General features: G+C 47.2%; 1 protein-coding gene across 1 annotated transcript in view; it reads left to right on the top strand.

Moving 5' to 3' along the window:
• The window catches only part of nup155 (nucleoporin 155), a 425,601-nt gene that overhangs the window by 340,579 nt on the left and 67,363 nt on the right, over positions 1-17,659 (top strand). Inside the window, exons 25-28 of the mRNA XM_078215282.1 lie at positions 5,536-5,674; positions 5,804-5,939; positions 6,282-6,435; positions 11,446-11,550. Coding sequence (XP_078071408.1) covers positions 5,536-5,674; positions 5,804-5,939; positions 6,282-6,435; positions 11,446-11,550 — 534 coding nt within the window. The remainder of the gene's footprint in view (positions 1-5,535; positions 5,675-5,803; positions 5,940-6,281; positions 6,436-11,445; positions 11,551-17,659) is intronic.

Below are 17,659 nucleotides of genomic sequence, written 5' to 3'. Positions count from 1 at the left end.
TAGCTAGCCCACACACACTGACCATTAGCTAGCCCACACACACTGACCATTAGCTAGCCCACACACACTGACCATTAGCTGGCCGGCACACAGACCATTAACTGGCCCCCACACACTGACCATTAACTGGCCCCCACACATTGACCATAAGCTGACCCCCAAACACTGACCATTAGCTGACCCACACACATTGACCATTAGCTGACCCCCAAACACTGACCATTAGCTGACCCACACACACTGACCATTAGCTGACCCCCACACACTGACCATTAACTGACCCACACACACTGTCCACTAATTGATCCACACTTACTGACCATTAACTGACCCACACTAAGTGACCATTAACTGACCCCCCACACTGGCTACTAACATGATCCACACGCACTGACCTTTAACTGACCCCCACACACTGACCATTAACAGACCCACACACACTGACCATTAACTGGCCCACACACACTGACCATTAACTGACCCACATACACACTGACCATTAACTGACCCCCACACACTGACCATTAACTGACCCACACACACTGACCATTAACTGACCCACATATACACTGACCATTAACTGGCCCACACACACTGACCATTAACTGGCCCACACACACTGACCATTAACTGGCCCACACACTGACCATTAACTGATGCACACACACTGACCTTAACTGACCCACACACACACTGACCATTAACTGACGCGCACACACTGACCTTAACTGACCCACACACACTGACCATTAACTGACCCGCACACATTGACCATTAACTGACCCGCACACATTGACCATTAACTGACCCGCACACATTGACCATGAACTGACCCACACACATTGACCATTAACTGACCCACACACATTGACCATTAACTGACCCACACACACTGACCTTAAATGACCCAAGCACACTGACCATTAACTGATCTCACACACACTGACCATTAACTGAACCACATACACTGACCGTACACTGACACACACGTTGACCATACAGTGACCCACACACACTGACCATTAACTGATCCACACACTGACCATTAGCTAGCCCACACACACTGACCATTAGCTGGCCGGCACACAGACCATTAACTGGCCCCCACACACTGACCATTAACTGGCCCCCACACATTGACCATAAGCTGACCCCCAAACACTGACCATTAGCTGGCCCACACACACTGACCATTAGCTGACCCCCACACACTGACCATTAACTGACCCACACACACTGTCCACTAATTGATCCACACTTACTGACCATTAACTGACCCACACTAAGTGACCATTAACTGACCCCCCACACTGGCTACTAACATGATCCACACGCACTGACCTTTAACTGACCCCCACACACTGACCATTAACAGACCCACACACACTGACCATTAACTGGCCCACACACACTGACCATTAACTGACCCACATACACACTGACCATTAACTGACCCCCACACACTGACCATTAACTGACCCACACACACTGACCATTAACTGACCCACATATACACTGACCATTAACTGGCCCACACACACTGACCATTAACTGGCCCACACACACTGACCATTAACTGGCCCACACACTGACCATTAACTGATGCACACACACTGACCTTAACTGACCCACACACACACTGACCATTAACTGACGCGCACACACTGACCTTAACTGACCCACACACACTGACCATTAACTGACCCGCACACATTGACCATTAACTGACCCGCACACATTGACCATTAACTGACCCGCACACATTGACCATGAACTGACCCACACACATTGACCATTAACTGACCCACACACATTGACCATTAACTGACCCACACACACTGACCTTAAATGACCCAAGCACACTGACCATTAACTGATCTCACACACACTGACCATTAACTGAACCACATACACTGACCGTACACTGACACACACGTTGACCATACAGTGACCCACACACACTGACCATTAACTGATCCACACAATGACCATTAACTGACCCACACACACACACTGTCCATTAACCGATACACACACACTGACTATTAACTGACCCACGCACACACTGACCATTAACTGACCCACACACATCGACCATTAACTGACCCACACACACTGACCATTAACTGACCCACACACACTGACCATTAACTGACCCACACACACTGACCATTAGCTGACACACACATTGACCATTAGCTGACCCCTACACACTGACCATTAGCTGACCCACACACACTGACCATTAGCTGACTCACACACACTGACCATTAGCTGACCCCCACACACTGACCATTAGGGTGTAGATACGCAGAGGGACATAGAACAGTACAGCACAGAACAGGCCCTTCGGCCCACGATATTGTGCCGAGCTTTATCTGAAACCAAGATCAAGCTATCCCACTCCCTATCATCCGGGTGTGCTCCATGTGCCTATCCAATAACCGCTTAATTGTTCCTAAAGTGTCTGACTCCACTATCACTGCAGGCAGTCCATTCCACACCCCAACTACTCTCTGCGTAAAGAACCTACCTCTGATATCCTTCCTATATCTCCCACCACGAACCCTATAGTTATGCCCCCTTGAAATAGCTCCATCCACCCGAGGAAATAGTCTTTGAACGTTCACTCTATCTATCCCCTTCATCATTTTATAAACCTCTATTAAGTCTCCCCTCAGCCTCCTCCGCTCCAGAGAGAACAGCCCTAGCTCCTTCAACCTTTCCTCATAAGACCTACCCTCCAAACCAGGCAGCATCCTGGTAAATCTCCTCTGCACTCTTTCCAGCGCTTCCACATCCTTCTTATAGTGAGGTGACCAGAACTGCACACAATATTCCAAATGTGGTCTCACCAAGGTCCTGTACAGTTGCAGCATAACCCCACGGCTCTTAAACTCCAACCCCCTGTTAATAAAAGCTAACACACTATAGGCCTTCTTCACAGCTCTGTCCAATTGAGTGGCAACCTTTAGAGATCTGTGGATATGAACCCCAAGATCTCTCTGTTCCTCCACGGTCTTCACAACCCTACCTTTGACCCTGTAATCCACATTTAAATTACTCCTACCAAAATGAATCACCTCACATTTATCAGGGTTAAACTCCATTTGCCATTTTTCAGCCCAGCTTTGCATCCTATCTATGTCTCTTTGCAGCCTACAACAGCCCTCCACCTCATCCACTACTCCACCAATCTTGGTGTTATCAGCAAATTTACTGATCCACCCTTCAGCCCCCTCCTCTAAGTCATTAATAAAAATCACAAAGAGCAGAGGACCAAGCACTGATCCCTGCGGCACTCCGCTAGCAACCAGCCTCCAATCCGAAAATTTTCCATCGACCACCACCCTCTGTCTTCGATCAGACAGCCAGTTACCTATCCAATCTGCCAACTTTCCCTCTATCCCACACCTCCTCACTTTCATCATAAGCCGACCATGGGGGACCTTATCAAACGCCTTACTAAAATCCATGTATATGACATCAACTGCCCTACCTTCATCAACACACTTAGTTACCTCCTCAAAAAATTCTATCAAATTTGTGAGGCACGACCTGCCCTTCACGAATCCGTGCTGACTATCCCGGATTAATCCGCATCTTTCTAAATGGTCGTAAATCCCATCCCTAAGGACCTTTTCCATCAATTTACCAACCACCGAAGTAAGACTAACCGGTCTATAATTACCAGGGTCATTTCTATTCCCTTTCTTAAACAGAGGAACAACATTCGCCATTCTCCAGTCCTCTGGCACCATCCCCGTGGACAGCGAGGACCCAAAGATCAAAGCCAAAGGCTCTGCAATCTCATCCCTCGCCTCCCAAAGAATCCTAGGATACATTTCATCAGGCCCAGGGGACTTATCGACCTTCAGTTTATTCAAAACTGCCAATACATCCTCCCTCCGAACATCTATTTCCTCCAGCCTATTAGCCTGTAACACCTTCTCTTCCTGAAAAACATGGCCCCTCTCCTTGGTGAACACTGAAGAAAAGTATTCATTCATCACCTCGCCTATCTCTACTGACTCCATACACAAGTTCCCACTACTGTCCTTGACCGGCCCTAACCTCACCCTGGTCATTCTTTTATTCCTCACATAAGAGTAAAAAGCCTTGGGGTTTTCCTTGATCTGACCCGCCAAGGACTTCTCATGTCCCCTCCTAGCTCTCCTAAGCCCCTTTTTGAGCTCGTTCCTTGCTAACTTGTAACCCTCAATCGAGCCATCTGAACCTTGTTTCCTCATCCCGACATAAGCTTCCCTCTTCCTTTTCACAAGACATTCCACCTCTTTCGTGAACCATGGTTCCCTCACTCGGCCATTTCCTCCCTGCCTGACAGGGACATACCTATCAAGGACATCCAGTATTTGTTCCTTGAAAAAGTTCCACTTTTCATTAGTTCCTTTCCCCGACAGTTTCTGTTCCCAACTTATGCCCCCTAATTCTTGCCTAATCGCATCATAATTACCTCTCCCCCAATTGTAAACCTTGCCCTGCCGTACGGCTCTATCCCTCTCCATTGCAATAACAAAAGACACTGAATTGTGGTCACTATCTCCAAAGTGCTCTCCCACAACCAAATCTAACACTTGGCCCGGTTCACTTCCCAGTCCCAAATCCAATGTGGCCTCACCTCTTGTCGGCCTATCCACATATTGTGTCAGGAAACCCTCCTGCACACACTGCACAAACTCTGCCCCATCCGAACTATTTGACCTACAAAGGTTCCAATCAATATTTGGAAAGTTAAAGTCCCCCATGACAACTACCCTGTGACCCCCACACATATCCTGGGTGTGCAAGTCCACAGATCCTTGAAGGTGACGTCACAGGTGGAGAAGGTAGTGAATAAGGCATATGGCATGCTTGCCTTTATAGGACGGGGCATAGAGTATAAAAGTTGGGTTCTGATGTTGCAGTTGTATAGAACGTTGGTTCAGCCTGGTATGGAAGGGCTTAGTTATGAGGAGAGATTGGGTAAACTGGGGTTGTTCTCACTAGAAAGACGGAGGATGAGGGGTGACCTAATAGTGGTCTATAAAATTATGAAAGGCATAGATAGGGTGAACAGTGGGAAGCTTTTTCTCAGGTCGGTGGTGACGTTCACGAGGGATCATAGGTTCAAGGTGAGGGGGGGGGGGGGGGGAGGTTTAACACGGATATCAGAAGGACGTATTTTACATAGAGGGTGGAGGGGGCCTGGAATGCGCTGCCGGGCAAGGTGGTGGAGGCGTACACACTGGGAACGTTTAAGACTTATCGAGATAGCCACATGAACGGAGTGGGAATGGAGGGATACAAAAGAATGGTCTAGTTTGGACCAGGGAGCGGCGCAGGCTTGGAGGGCCGAAGGGCCTGTTCCTGTGCTGTATTGTTCTTTGTTCATTAGCTGACCCCCAGACACTGACCATTAGCTGACCCCCACACACTGACCATTAGCTGAGCCCCACACACACTGACCAGTAGCCGACCGCACTGAGCCTCATAACCTGAACGTTGATTCTCCATTGCTGATTGTTGTAATTTCAGGCGAATGAGTTGCTGCAGTGTGCGAGGCAGATTCAGAACAAGGCCGAGAAGGAGAAGACCATGAGAGAGTCTTTGCGTCTGTACCAGGAGATTGGACACCAGATCGACCTTCCCAGTGTCTGCACACAGTTCAGACAAGGTGAGTGTTAAGCTTTGCGCAGGTTGTGGGCACCAAGGAGAGATGAAGTTTGTGCGTTATTTGGCGAGGGTGCACACCATGGTAAGGGTGAGGTTGGTTCATGGTTCTGTTCCCTCCTTTTGTCTGCAGTGCGTTATTATGAGGCTGTGGCTGAGTTGAGCCTCAGTGCCGCTGATAAGACAGATCCACAGGGCCTGGGACTTCATTATTACAAGAATGGTGAGCCAGAGGAGGATCCGGTGGGACAACAAGCCTTCCAGGAGAGGTGAGCAGCCCAGATTGAGGAGCAGCTACGAGGAGAGATTTAAACTTCAGATGAGAATTGACTGTCGATACCCTGCCTGACCCCGAGTCGTACCTGACGCTGACCACAACTCCAGCCTGACCCCAAACCTACCCTCCCCACATCTGATCTGCGCTTGACCCTGAACTTGAGCTGATGTTCAGCCTGGCCCCAAACCTCAGCTCACAGACCCACCGACCAACCCCAGTCTAAGACGTGCCTCACTGCAAACCCAAACCTGAGCTCCACATGACCCCAAACCTGAACTTTGTCTAAACTCACCTCCTGACTATTAGCTGATCTTCACCCTGTTGTGTTCTTCAGGTTGAGTTGTTACAAGTGCATCTCGGACACATTGCAAGAGCTGGTGAATCAAAGTAAGGCTGCTCCACAATCTCCAAGCGTCCCCAAGCTACCTGGTCCTCCAGTTCTGTCATCTGACCCCAACATGTTGAGTAATGAGGAGGCATCGCAGCATGTTAGTATCTGAATACAGTCTGAGTGTATCTATTGTCGAATGTACAAGGAGCGGTGTGTATATAATTATTTGGAATTGCCTAGAATTTATAGCAGAGAAACAGATGGTTTGAGCTAACCAGTCCATGCTGGTGTTTCTGCTTCATTTGAGACTCCTCCCACCCTCCTTCATTTAACACTTATCACTGTAATTTCTATTCCCTGCACCCTCCTATGCTTGTCCAGTTTCCCATTAACTACATAGAACATAGAAAGCCACAGCACAAACAGGCCCTTCGGCCCACAAGTTGCGCCGATCACATCCCCACCTCTAGGCCTATCTATAGCCCTCAATCCCATTAAATCCCATGTACTCATCCAGAAGTCTCTTAAAAGACCCCAACGAGTTTGCCTCCACCACCACCGACGTCAGCCGATTCCACTCACCCACCACCCTCTGAGTGAAAAACTTACCCCTGACATCTCCTCTGTACCTACCCCCCAGCACCTTAAACCTGTGTCCTCTCGTAGCAACCATTTCAGCCCTTGGAAATAGCCTCTGAGAGTCTACCCTATCCAGACCTCTCAACATCTTGTAAACCTCTATCAGGTCACCTCTCATCCTTCGTCTCTCCAGGGAGAAGAGACCAAGCTCCCTCAACCTATCCTCATAAGGCATGCCCCCCAATCCAGGCAACATCCTTGTAAATCTCCTCTGCACCCTTTCAATGGCTTCAACATCTTTCCTGTAATGAGGTGACCAGAACTGCGCGCAGTACTCCAAGTGGGGTCTAACCAGGGTCCTATAAAGCTGCAGCATTATCTCCCGACTCCTAAACTCAATCCCTCGATTAATGAAGGCCAGTACGCCGTACGCCTTCTTGACCGCATCCTCCACCTGCGAGGCCGATTTAAGAGTCCTATGGACCCGGACCCCAAGGTCCTTCTGATCCTCTACACTGCTAAGAAAGGTACCCTTCATATTATACTGCTGCTTCATCCCATTGGATCTGCCAAAATGGATCACCACACACTTATCCGGGTTGAAGTCCATCTGCCACTTCTCCGCCCAGTCTTGCATTCTATCTATGTCTCGCTGCAACTTCTGACATCCCTCCAAACTATCCACAACACCACCTACCTTGGTGTCGTCAGCAAACTTACCAACCCATCCCTCCACTTCCTCATCCAGGTCATTTATGAAAATGACAAACAGCAAGGGTCCCAGAACAGATCCCTGGGGCACTCCACTGGTCACTGACCTCCATGCAGAGAAAGACCCCTCCACAGCCACTCTCTGCCTTCTGCAGGCAAGCCAGTTCTGGATCCACAAGGCAACAGCCCCTTGGATCCCATGCCCTCTCACTTTCTCAAGAAGTCTTGCATGGGGGACCTTATCGAACGCCTTGCTGAAGTCCATATAGACCACATCCACCGCTCTTCCTTCGTCAATGTGTTTGGTCACATTTTCAAAGAACTCAACCAGGCTCGTAAGGCACGACCTGCCCTTGACAAAGCCGTGCTGACTACTTTTGATCATACTAAACTTCTCTAGATGATCATAAATCCTGTCTCTCAGGATCCTCTCCATCAACTTACCAACCACTGAGGTTAGACTCACCGGTCGGTAATTTCCCGGGCTGTCCCTGTTCCCTTTCTTGAATATAGGGACCACATCTGCAATCCTCCGGAACCTCTCCCGTCTCCATCGACGATGCAAAGATCATCGCCAAAGGCTCCGCAATCTCCTCCCTCGCCTCCCACAGTAACCTGGGGTACATCCCATCCGGTCCCGGCGACTTACCAACCTTGATGCCATTCAATAGTTCCAACACATCCTCTTTCTTTATGTCCACATGCTCGATCCTTTCTGTCCACCGCAAACCAGCAGTACAACCACCCAGATCCCTTTCCACCGTGAATACCGAGGTAAAGTATTCATTAAGCAGCTCCGCCATTTCTAACGGTTCCGCACAAACTTTTCCCCCTTCACCTTTTAAGGGTCCTATGCCTTCACATCTCATCCTTTTACTCTTGACATATTTGTAGAAAGCCTTGGGATTCTCCTTAATCTTACCCGCCAAGGCCTTCTCATGACCCCTTCTCGCTCTCCTAATTTCCTTCTTAAGCTCCTTCCTACATCCCGTATACTCCTCTAAATCCTTAACACCTCCTAGCTCTCTGAACCTTCTGTACGCCTCTCTTTTCTTATTCACCAGGTTCATCACAACCTTCGTGCACCACGGTTCCCGTACCCTACCAACACCCCCCTGTCTCATCGGAACGTTGTCATGCAGAGCTCCAGACAAACATTCCTTGAAAATCCTCCACTTTCCTTCGGTACTTTTCCCCAAGAATGCCTCCTTCCAATTTACCCGTCTAATTTCCTCCCTGATGACACTGTATTTCCCTTTACTCCAGAGAAACACTTTCCTAGCCTGCCTGATCCTATCTCTTTCCAATGCTATCGTGAAGGAGATAGAATTATGATCGCTATCCCCAAGATGCTCACCCACCGAGAGATCCTCCACCTGTCCAGGTTCATTAGCCAGCACCAGATCAAGTACAGCCTCTCCTCTAGTAGGCTTATCCACATACTGTGTCAGGAAACTCTCCTGGACACACCTAACAAACTCCTCTCCATCCAAACCCCTAGCCCTAGGGATATTCCAATCTATGTTTGGGAAATTAAAATCTCCCATCACGACAACTCTGTTATTCCTACATCTCTCCAGGATCTGTTTCCCCATCTGCTCCTCAACATCTCTGTTACTATTGGGCGGCCTATAGAAAACACCCAGCAACGTTACCGACCCCTTCCTGTTCCTAACCTCCACCCACAGAGACTCCGTAGTCAATCCCTCCACGGCGTCCACCTTCTCTACAGCCGTGACACTATCCCTGATCAACAGTGCCACTCCCCCCCGTCTCTTGCCTCCCTCCCTGTCCTTCCTGAAACATCTAAAACCCGGCACCTGAAGCACCCAGTCCTGTCCCTGAGACATCTAAACTACCCGGCTGAATATTGAAACTAGAAGCAGGGGTAGGCCATTCAGCCCTTCGAGCCTGCTCTGCCATTCGTTATGATAATGGCTGGTCATCAAATTCAATATCCTGACTCCCGCTTTCCCTCCATATCCCTTGATCCCTTTAACCTCAAGAGCTGTATCTAATTTCTTCTTGAAATCTTCAATCCCATCAATTTCCCCAAAACCATTTCTCCACAAATGCTGATTTCCTTCAGCTCCTCACTAAAACATGTTTCTCTCAGAACTTCTGGCACATTATTCATGTCTTCCTTTGTGAAGACAGAAGCAAAGTACAAATTTAGATCCTTGGCTATTTCTTTGTTCCCTGTTATGAATTCTCCTGTTCTGACTTTTAAGGGCCAACATTCCTTTTTTCTGAATCTTTTTCTCTTTCAGATTTGTAGAAACTTTTACAGTCACTTTTTATGCCCCCGCTACCTCACTTTCATACTCTATTTTCTCTTTCTTAATTCTTCAAACATGAACCATTGCCTATCCACTGTCAACCCCTTCAGTGCAGGCTTAGAGGGCCGAAGGGCCTGTTCCTGTGCTGTAATTTTCTTTGTTCGTTCTATGGTTCCCAATTATTCTTGCCAGTTCGCGCCTCTTACCCTCAAGTTCCTTTTATTTAGATTCAGGACCCCAGTTGAGGATTTGACTCCTTCACATCCCATCTCAATGAAGAATGCTATCATATTATGTTTGCGCTTCCCCAATGCAGCTTGCCAATCTGAGAATTATCCATTTTTCCTTCCACTTTGTTTTCTGTCAGTTAACCAATCCTTATTCCATGCCACTATATTGCCCCCAACCCCATCAGCTCCCTCCCTTGCTTACTCTTGGTGTTTTATATCGGTGTGTGTTGAGATTGTTCTATACATGAGTTTGGGTGGAGGATGGGTGTGCATGTTAGTTTAAGTTCCAGGACATCTCTACAGGAGTCTCTCAGGGTCGTGGTCCGAGGCCCAATCATCTTCAGCTGCTTCATCAATGACCTGCTCTCTATCATAAGGTCAGAAGTGGGCATGTTCGCTGAAGATTGCACAATGTTCAGCACCACTCGTGACTCCTCAGTTACTGAAGCAGTCCATGTTCAAATGCAACAAGATCTGGACAATATCCAGGCTTGGGCTGACAAGTGGCAAGTAACATTCGTGCCATACAAATGCCAGGCAATGACCATCACCAATAAGAGACACTCTAACCACTGCCCCATGGCATTCAATGATGTAACCATCACTGAATCCCCCACTATCAACATCCTTGGGGTTACCATTGATCAGAAACTCAACTGGACTCACCACACAAACACAGTGGCTACAAGAGCAGGTCAGAGGCTAGGAATACTGCGACGAATAACTCACCTCCTGAATCCCAAAAGCCTGTCCACCATCTACAAGGCACAAGTCAGGAAAAAAAAAACTTGACTGGATGGGTGCAGCTCCAACAACACTCAAGGAGCTTGACACCATGCAGGACAGAGTAGCCTGCTTGATTGGCACCACATCTGCAAACATCCACTCCCTCTACCACCAATGCTCAGTAGCAGCAGTGTGTACTATCTACAAGATGCACTGCAGCAATTCACCAAAGATCTTTAGACAGCACCTTCCAAACCCACGACCACTTCCATCTAGAAGGACAAGGGCAGCAGATACATGGGGAACACCACCTCCTGGAAGTTCCCCTCCAAGCCACTCACCATCCTGACTTGGAAATATATCGCCGTTCCTTTGCAGTCGCTGGGTCAGAATCCTGGAATTCCCTCCCTAACAGCATTGAGAGTCAACCCACAGCACAGGGACTGCAGCGATTCAAGAAGGCAGCTCACCACCACCTTCTCAAGGGGCACCTAGGGATGGGCAATAAATGCTGGCCAGCCAGCGACACCCATGTCCCACAAATGAATAAAAATAAAGTGTTAGGCCTGGTGTCTATCTGTATGTATGAGTGTCTGGGTATATGATTTGGATATTGCTTTAACTCTCTTCACTTTTCCCCAGTTTGAACAAATGTTGAAACTTGCTCAGAGGTCAACAGATGAACTCTTCAATATTGCTCTATTTAATTGGCTGATCCAGGCTGACTTGATGGACAAGCTGCTGGAGGTAAGGAAGTAAGATTAAGTGGTTACGGCTTCTGCCCGCAGTATAGCTTTCAGCTGCTTGTTAATTGCTTAATTGATGTAGTTTATGTGGATTTTAGCAAAGCCTTTGACAAGGGTCGGCATGGGGGACTGATTGAGAAAATTGAAGCACATGCAAAATGCAGAATTCGGAGGGCTAAAAAGGGCCATGAAATGTCTTTAGCAAACAGGGTCGAGGAGAATCCCAACGCTTTTTATGCATATAGGAGCAAGAGGGTAGCAAGAGAAAGAGTAGGCCCACTCGCGGACAAGAGAAGGAAGTTATGTGTGGAGCCACCGGAAGTGGGTGAGACCCTGAATGAGTACTTTGTACTGGTATTCACCAATGCGAAGGACATAACAGATGTTGAGGTCAGCGATAGGTGTGTGAACGCTCTAGAGAATGTCAATATATCAAAGGAGGAAGTGTTGAGTATCCTAAATTGCATTAAGGTAGACACATCCCTGGAGCCTGATGGGATCTATTCCAGGTTACTGCGGGTGGCAAGGGGAGAAATAGCTGGGGAGTTAACATATCTTCACATCCTCTTTGACCACAGGTGAGGTTCCAGAAGGCTAGAGAATAGCCAATATCATTCCCTTGTTTAAGAAGGGAAGCAGAGATAATTCAAGAAATTATAAACCAGTGACCCTGACGTCAGTGATGGGGAAGCTTTTGGAGAAGATACTGAGGGACAGGATATATGCACATTTGGAAGAAAATGGACTCGTTCGTGACAGGCAGCACGGTTTTGTACGGGGAAGGTCATGTCTCACCAACCTGATTGAGATTTTGAAGAGGTGACAAAGATCATTCTTGAGAGAAGGGCTGTGGATGTAGTTTATATGGACTTTAGTAGGGAGTTTGACAAGGTTCCACATGGTAGACTGGTGCTAGGGATTGTCAAAGGATGCAACAGGATATAGATAGACTGGAGACTTGGGCACAGAAATGGCAGGTGGAGTTCTATCCAGACAAATGCGAGGTGATGCATTTTGGATGATTCAAATTTAGGTGTGAATTATACTGTAAATGGCAGAACCCTTAGGAACATAAACATGCAGAGCAATCTGGGCGTGCATGCCCACAGTTCCCTAAATGTGGCATCTACAGTATCCCCATTATCCACTTCGCTTCTTACATATTTGAAGAACTGAAGCAAATTAGTCAAACATGATTTACACTTCATAAAGCATGCTGACTCTGATGGATTGCATTTTGACTTTCTTCGTGTCCTATTATTACTTCCTTTATAATGTATTCTAACAATTCCCCAATGACAGATTTTAAACGAATTGGCCTGTAAAGAACAAAGAAAATTACAGCACAGGAACAGGCCCTTCAGACCTCCGAGCCTACACCGACCATGTGGCCCGACTCAACTAAAGCCCCCTACCCTTCTTGGGACCATATCCCTCTATTCCCATCCTATTCATAGAACCATAGAAAATTACAGCTCAGAAACAGGCCTTTTGGCCCTTCTTGTCTGTGCCGAACCATTTTATGCCTCGTCCCACTGACCTGCACTTGGACCATATCCCTCCACACCCATCTCATCCATGAACCCGTCCAAGTTTTTCTTAAATGTTAAAAGTGACCCCGCATTTACCACTTTATTCGGCAGCTCATTCCACACTCCCACCACTCTCTGCGTGAAGAAGCCCCCCTAATATTCCCTTTAAACTTTTCTCCTTTCACCCTTAACCCATGCCCTCTGGTTTTTTTCTCCCCTAGCCTCAGCGGGAAAAGCCTGCTTGCATTCACTCTATCTATACCCATCAAAATCTTATACACCTCTATCAAATCTCCCCTCAATCTTCTACGCTCCAGGGAACAAAGTCCCAACCTATTCAATCTCTCTCTGTAACTCAGCTTCTCAAGTCCCGGCAACATCCTTGTGAACCTTCTCTGCACTCTTTCAATCTTATTTACATCCTTCCTGTAACTAGGTGACCAAAACTGTACACAATACTCCAAATTCGGCCTCACCAATGCCTTATATAACCTTACCATAACACTCCAACTTTTATACTCGATACTCCGATTTATAAAGGCCAATGTACCAAAGGCACTCTTTACGACCCTATCCACCTGTGACGTCACTTTTAGGGAACTCTGTACCTGTATTCCCAGATCCCTCTGTTCAACTGCACTCTTCAGAGTCCTACCATTTACCCTGTACGTTCTTCTTTGGTTTGTCCTTCCAAAGTGACTCGCAGGTGGAGGATGCGGTCAAGAAGGCGTATGGCGTACTAGCCTTCATTAATCGAGGGATTGAGTTTAGGAGTCGGGAGATAATGCTGCAGCTTTATAGGACCCTGGTTAGACCCCACTTGGAGTACTGCGCGCAGTTCTGGTCACCTCATTACAGGAAAGATGTTGAAGCCATTGAAAGGGTGCAGAGGAGATTTACAAGGATGTTGCCTGGATTGGGGGGCATGCCTTATGAGGATAGGTTGAGGGAGCTTGGTCTCTTCTCCCTGGAGAGACGAAGGATGAGAGGTGACCTGATAGAGGTTTACAAGATGTTGAGGGGTCTGGATAGGGTGGACTCTCAGAGGCTATTTCCAAGGGCTGAAATGGTTGCTACGAGAGGACACAGGTTTAAGGTGCTGGGGGGTAGGTACAGGGGGGATGTCAGGGGTAAGTTTTTCACTCAGAGGGTGGTGGGTGAGTGGAATCGGCTGACGTCGGTGGTGGTGGAGGCAAACTCGTTGGGGTCTTTTAAGAGACTTCTGGATGAGTACATGGGATTTAATGGGATTGAGGGCTATAGATAGGCCTAGAGGTGGGGATGTGATCGGCGCAACTTGTGGGCCGAAGGGCCTGTTTGTGCTGTGGCTTTCTATGTTCTATGTTCTATCTCACACTTGTCTGCGTTAAATTCCATTTGCCATTTTTCAGCCCATTTTTCTAGTTGGTCCAAATCCCTCTGCAAGCTTTGAAAACCTTCCTCACTGTCCACTACACCTCCAATCTTTGTATCATCAGCAAACTTGCTGATCCAATTGACCACATTATCATCCAGATCATTGATATAGATGACAAACAACAATGGACCCAACACCGATCCCTGCGGCACACCACTAGTCACAGGCCTCCACTCAGAGAAGCAATCCTCCACAACCACTCTCTGGCTTCTTCCATTGAGCCAGTGTCTTATCCAATTTACTACCTCCCCATGTATACCCAGCGACTGAACCTTCCTAACTAACCTCCCATGAGGGACCTTGTCAAAGGCCTTGCTGAAATCCAGGTAGACAACATCCATCGCCTTCCCTTCATCCACTTTCCTGGTAACCTCCTCGAAAAACTCTAATAGATTGGTCAAACATGACCTACCACGCACAAAGCCATGTTGACTCTCCCTAATAAGTCCCTGTCTATCCAAATATTTGTAGATCCTATCCCTTATCGCACCTTCCAATAACTTGCCCACCACCGACGTCAAACTTACTGGCCTATAATTTCCCGGATTTCTTTTGGAACCTTTTTTAAACAACGGAACAACATGAGCCACCCTCCAATCATCCGGCACCTCCCCCGTGAATACTGACATTTTAAATATGTCTGCCAGGGCCCCTGCAAGTTCAACACTAGCTTCCCTCAAGGTCCGTGGGAATACCCTGTCCGGTCCTGGGGATTTATCCACTCTGATTTGCCTCAAGACAGCAAGCACCTCCTCCCCTTTAATCTGTAAAGGTTCCATGGCCTCCCTACCAGTTTGCCCTATTTCCGTAGACTCCATGCCCGTTTCCTCAGTAAATACGGATGCAAAAAACCCATTTAGTATCTTCCCCATCTCTTTTGGTTCCATACACAGTCTACCACTCTGGTCTTCAAGAGGACCAATTTTATCCCTCACTATCCTTTTGCTCCTAACATACCTATAGAAGCTCTTTGGATTTTCCTTCACTGTCTGCCAAAGCAACCTCATGTCTTCTTTTAGCCCTCCTGATTTCCCTCTTAAGTAGCTTCTTGCACTTTTTATACTCCTCGAGCATCTGATGTGTTCCTTGCTGCCTGTACATTTCATACAACTCTCTCTTCCTCTTAATCAGTGTTACAATCTCCCTCGAGAACCAAGGTTCCTTATTCCTATTTACTTTGCCTTTAATCCTGACAGAAACATACAAACTCTGCACTCAAAATTTCTCCTTTGAAGGCCTCCCACTTTCCATTTACATCCTTACCAGAAAACAGCCTGTGCCAATCCACACTTCCCAGATCTCTTCTCATTTCATCAAATTTGGCCTTTTTCCAGTTCAGAACTTCAACCCAAGGACCAGATCTATCCTTATCCACGATCAGGTTGTATTTGTCAAGACACCCCTTAAAAGTCACTATCGTATCCGCTTCCACTACCTTCCCTGGCAGCGCGTTCCAGGCACCCAACCCCCTCTGTGTAAAAAAACTTGCCTCGTACCTCTCCTTTAAATATTGCCCCTCGCACCTTAAACCTATGCCCCCTTGTAATTGACTCTTCCACCCTGGGAAAAAGCTTCTGACTATCCACTCTGTCCATGCCCCTCATAATCTTGTAGACTTCTATCTGGTCATCCCCTCAACCGCCATTGTTCCAATAAGAACAAACCAAGTTTCTCCAACCTCTCCTCATAGCTAATGCCCTCCATACCAGGTAGCATCCTGGTAAATCTTTTCTGTACCTTCTCCAAAGCTTCCGCATCCTTCTGGTAGCGTGGCGACCAGAATTGAACACTATATTCCAAGTGCGGCCTAACTAAGGTTCTATAAAGCTGCAACATGATTTGCAAATTTTTAAACTCAATGCCCCGGCCGATGAAGGCAAGCATGCAATATGCCTTCTTGACTACCTCCTCCACCTGTGTTGCCACTTTCAGTGACATATGTACCTGTACACCCAGATCCCTCTGCCTATCAATACTCTTAAGGATTCTGCCATTTACTGGATATTTCCCATCTGTTTTAGATCCTCCAAAATGCATTACCTCACATTTGTCGGGATTAAACCCTATCTGCCATCTCTCCGCCCAAGTCTCCAACCGATCTATATCCTGCCTTATCCTCCAACAGTCCTCACCGCTATCCGCAATTCCACCAACCATTGTGTCGTCCACAAACTTACTAATCAAACCAGTTCCTACATTTTGCCCCTTTCCTTTTTTGAATAAGGGCGTTCCATTAGCATTTGTCTAATCCACTGGAACCTTCCCCGCATCCAGGGAATTTTGGAATATTGTAACCAATGGATCAACTATCTCCAATACCACTTCCATTAAGACCCTACGATATAGGCCATCAGGCCTGGGGGCTTGTCTGCTTTCAATCCTAATGATTCGCTTAGTACTTTTTCTCTCGTGATGATCGTTTTAAGTTCCTCCCTTTTCATAACCTCTGCATTTTCTTCTACTTTTGGGGTGGTACTTGGGTCCTCCATCATGAAAACCAAATCAAAATATTGGTTTAGTGTCTGCATTCCCCACTATTAACTCCCCAGCTTTATCATAGAATCCCTACGGTGCAGAAGAAGGCTATTCGGCCCATTGTGCCTGCACAATCCAACCCAGGCCCTATCCCTGTCACCCCATGTATTTGCCCTGCTAGTCCCTCTGACACTAAGGGGCAATTTAGCATCGCCAATCAACTTAACCCGCACAAGGGACCAACATGCACTTTCTTCCTTTGATCAGAATTTTTTACACTTTGACATTCAGAATCTGAATTGCCCCTGTCCCATCTATCTGGGTGCTCAATCTGCAGAGGACTTGTGCATTTGGAAGAAATCAGCCTCTTATTTTTAGACCTTACATATCTTAACCTAGAGTTTTTTTATTAATTCATGGGACAAAGGCATTGCTGGCTGGGCCAGCATTTATTGTCCAACCCTCGTTGCCCTTGAAACTGAGTGGCTTGCTAGGCAGTTAAGAGTCAACCACATTGCTGTGGGTCTGGAGTCACACATGGGCCAAACCCGGTAAGGACGGCAGATTTCCTTCCCTAAAGGACATTAGTGAACCAGATGGGTTTTCCCAACAATCGACAATGGTTTCAGAGTCAACAGTAGATTCTTAATTCCAGATATTTTTTAGAGAAATCAAATTCCACCACC

The sequence above is a fragment of the Mustelus asterias genome, chromosome 6 (assembly GCF_964213995.1).
Source record: "Mustelus asterias chromosome 6, sMusAst1.hap1.1, whole genome shotgun sequence".
NCBI classification, from domain to species: domain Eukaryota; kingdom Metazoa; phylum Chordata; class Chondrichthyes; order Carcharhiniformes; family Triakidae; genus Mustelus; species Mustelus asterias.
This window is presented reverse-complemented; position numbering and strand designations above follow the sequence as displayed.